Source organism: Nanorana parkeri, unplaced genomic scaffold (assembly GCF_000935625.1).
Source record: "Nanorana parkeri isolate BGI_ZX_2015 unplaced genomic scaffold, ASM93562v1 scaffold13, whole genome shotgun sequence".
Classification (NCBI taxonomy): Eukaryota; Metazoa; Chordata; class Amphibia; order Anura; family Dicroglossidae; genus Nanorana; species Nanorana parkeri.
The window spans coordinates 1,666,389-1,669,728 of record NW_017306281.1 but is presented as its reverse complement, the minus strand read 5'-3'; the positions used below and the strand labels follow the sequence as shown (position 1 = coordinate 1,669,728).

The window sequence follows — 3,340 nt, the reverse complement described above, 5'->3', positions numbered from 1 at the left end:
TTCTAAACCAGACACCCAGAACAATCTTTGTGTGTTTTAATTTGTTTATAAGAGAATGAAAGCCAAACCTTTTTTTTTTTTTTTTTTGGCTTTAGTCCTCTTTTGGGTGAAAGGATGACGTTTACTAATCTAGTCTAGTGACCAAAAGCCGGCTATATGCTGCTGCTGCGGTGGAGCTGGGAAAGATCCCAACAAAATTGTCGATCCACCCAGCTGCCTGATTGACAGCTGGCTCTGCCTTTCTAGAGCCAGCTGTGCCCACCCTCTCCCCTGTCTGTTCCTCCAATGAGTGTTGGAAGAACAGAGAGGGGAGGGGGGAATCTCCTGCGGGAGGCCGTGACTGGCAGTCACCACTCTCTGCAGAGAGAATACCATGAGCTTGAATGATCAGCAGTATGTGATCGCTCAATTCCCGGTCTATAGAGCCGATTGTGTGACAACTGCTATATCCAAGTATTGGGAAGAGTGCAGTTTACGCTGCCAATAGTTTCCCCTCAACTCCTCCACATGTGCATGGCTTTTATAAATACTGGAAATACCAAAAAGACTTCTTTCATGAAATGTCCGGGGTTTTTTTCTGAAATCACTTTGGTGTGATTTTTATACTGTTTGTATGCAAACAGTGTAGTGGCGTTCATCTGTAAGCTATCTATACACTTGTACATTTCAGGTTGAATGAGAGAAATCACTAATTTCCCCTTTCCATGGTAAATGGTGTGGATGAAAAATCTACCCTGCCAGCTATTGTATTCCGACAACCGGCACCCACTGCTGTATAAATAACCGTGACTACATCTGATTTTGTCACTGTACAATTGAAGGAGCCAAATGAAAAAACTGTCAGATGGACAAAGTTTATAAGGATGGTTGGTCCCATCGAGGCCTCCCACAACTTGAAAGAGCAAACCTGTTAAAATTAAATTTTTATTTTATGTGAACCACTTGTTCACAACTGTTTATGGAACTAGTTTGCAGTCGTTTCCCTCATGTGTTTTAATGGAAACATGCATCGTTCACAGTAACATTAACAATTCTCACCTTTTTAAGCAATGCCTGTGATGCTTGCGGTCTTTCTAGAGAGGAATATATAACCGGATTTAAAATATGGTAGCATGCTTCAAAAAGGCAATATTTTCAAGTTCTGATTTAGAGCATTAGAGAAATGGAGAGCTCCAGCATCTTTTTGTGGACCCTCTGGAGGGTGTCACTGAGCAGCTGCCCAAACAAAAGGGGTGTGGGGTAGAAGGGCTTAATGGGACACTAAACTCGGTAGTAAATCTTAAAAATGCATTCATGTACCTTCACTATTAACACACGTATAGCCTTTTTGTGTATCACTCGGTTGTAGATCCTCAAATAATTTCTGAATTGGTGCCGACACTGTCCTTCCTTTTGGAGGATGGCTACTTCTGTTCCCCATGGTCCCTGTGTGTAAGCTCACTCCTGTGATGGACTACAATCTCATGTTTAGTTTACTAATTTGTAGTGAAATTGTAGTCCATCACAGGAGTGAGCTTGGTGCGGTGACTACTTAACACCACACACGGGGACCATGGGGAACAAAAGTAGCCACCCTCCAGAAGGAAGGACACAAATAAGATACATTTCAGGTAATAGTTAACGTACTTGAATACTGTACTTCTCTTTTTTTTTTTGTTAATATCTAAATACTGAGTTTAGTGTCACTTTAAGGGTATGTGATAGTTCAGCAGATCCTTCCATCTAGCCAGATTTTTTAAATGCATCCATACTTTTATATGACCCCATGCTACAGTCTGATCAAAAATATTATTGTAGTACTACTGTACTACGGTGGTAGTAGTAGTATTGACATTCTTATGCTCCTCAGTGCCATCTGGTGTTCATAAAGCAGAATTGTCCTGATTCTACATTGGACCTGTAAAGAAAATATACTAATAACATTTGATTTTTTTTTTTTCCTCCATTCACAACGCAAAAATGTACATGTAGTTTCTCAGGACGAATGACTGCAAATTGTTTATAAACACACCCCTAAGTGCTCTTGTAATGGACATTCGTCTTTTACAACTGGCTGTAAATGGTCTCCGCAGAGCATTCTAAAAATGAATTGGGTAACCACCTGCTCTGGCTTGACCTGTTGAGTGGAATTTCTGATGCTTGCTTGTATGAAGAGTAAGATGAGTCTGTAGGCTGAACTTGTGCTTCTGGGGGTGTATATGGAGTTGTCAGTTGTCTACTGACCCTAATACAAAAAGATTTAAATCTATGTTGCAGAGTTTTCAGTATGACACCCTGTTCTACACTCAGTGCCCAATGTCACATGCTATACCATTTTTAGTTTTTTCTCCCTGCATCATTTTTTTTTTTTTTCTTTCCACAGAGTACATGTAACCAAGTCTCCAAACAGAAAAGTTACAGACTATTTTCAAGTTAGAAGAAGCTTTAGGAAAAACAAAACAGAACTAGAGGTACACAGTGACAATAACATTTATCAGTGTGCTTATGTACATGTAATGTGCTGACCACATCTCCATTGCATTTTGCAGTCCGAGGAAAAGAAAAGAATAGATGACCTAATTACAAGTGGCAAAGAGGAGGGGATGAAGGTAATTATTGATGGAGCAAGTGTGTAGATGGGGTGTTTTTAGTTTATTTTTTTCTAATAACACCCCCCACCACCACCATCCCCCACAGATTGCACCAACTTTTAGATCCCTACTGAGGCTCTTTTTGTAGCGGTGTGCAACCTGAGGAATATATTAACGCTTTAGTACCTGGATTTCAGTCTACATTTGCTTATTAGAACACCAAGCTGCTGGGGTGCTAAAGCATTCTGAAAATTAAGAAATGCATTAGTCGCCTTAAGATGTCAACCCTAAAACTTAACTGTAGACAGGTTTACTTTAAGTTGCTCTGGTCTTTATGTCCCACTTCAGATTGCATATAGAGCGCTTTCCTTTTGCCTTTCGCTACAGATCGACATAATTACTGGTAAAGGCCGAGGTGTGATTGCAACTCGGGATTTTTGTCGTGGAGAATTTGTTGTCGAATACTACGGGGATCTTATAGAGATTACAGATGCAAAGAAACGAGAAGCAGCATATGCCCGGGACGACTCCACTGGCTGCTACATGTACTACTTCCAGTTTCAAAATAAAACCTACTGGTGAGTAATTTAATTACATTTTTTTTCTCATTACGGTTAGGGGCTTCACGGAAATATGAGGAGTCTAAAAAGACCCCTGATATTTCCATTTTAAAATACAAAAAGATTGAGGAAGCAGAGTCCTAATCTTCTTTTTTTTTTTTTTTTTTTTTTTTTTGGCGCCCGGGTATTTATGAGAATCGGACTCGCAAC

At 40.0% G+C, this 3,340-nt stretch overlaps 1 protein-coding gene across 1 annotated transcript in view; it reads left to right on the top strand.

Moving 5' to 3' along the window:
- Positions 1-3,340, top strand: part of KMT5A (lysine methyltransferase 5A) — a 17,850-nt gene that overhangs the window by 12,217 nt on the left and 2,293 nt on the right. The window contains exons 5-7 of the mRNA XM_018556825.1: positions 2,363-2,450; positions 2,529-2,588; positions 2,958-3,148. Coding sequence (XP_018412327.1) covers positions 2,363-2,450; positions 2,529-2,588; positions 2,958-3,148 — 339 coding nt within the window. The remainder of the gene's footprint in view (positions 1-2,362; positions 2,451-2,528; positions 2,589-2,957; positions 3,149-3,340) is intronic.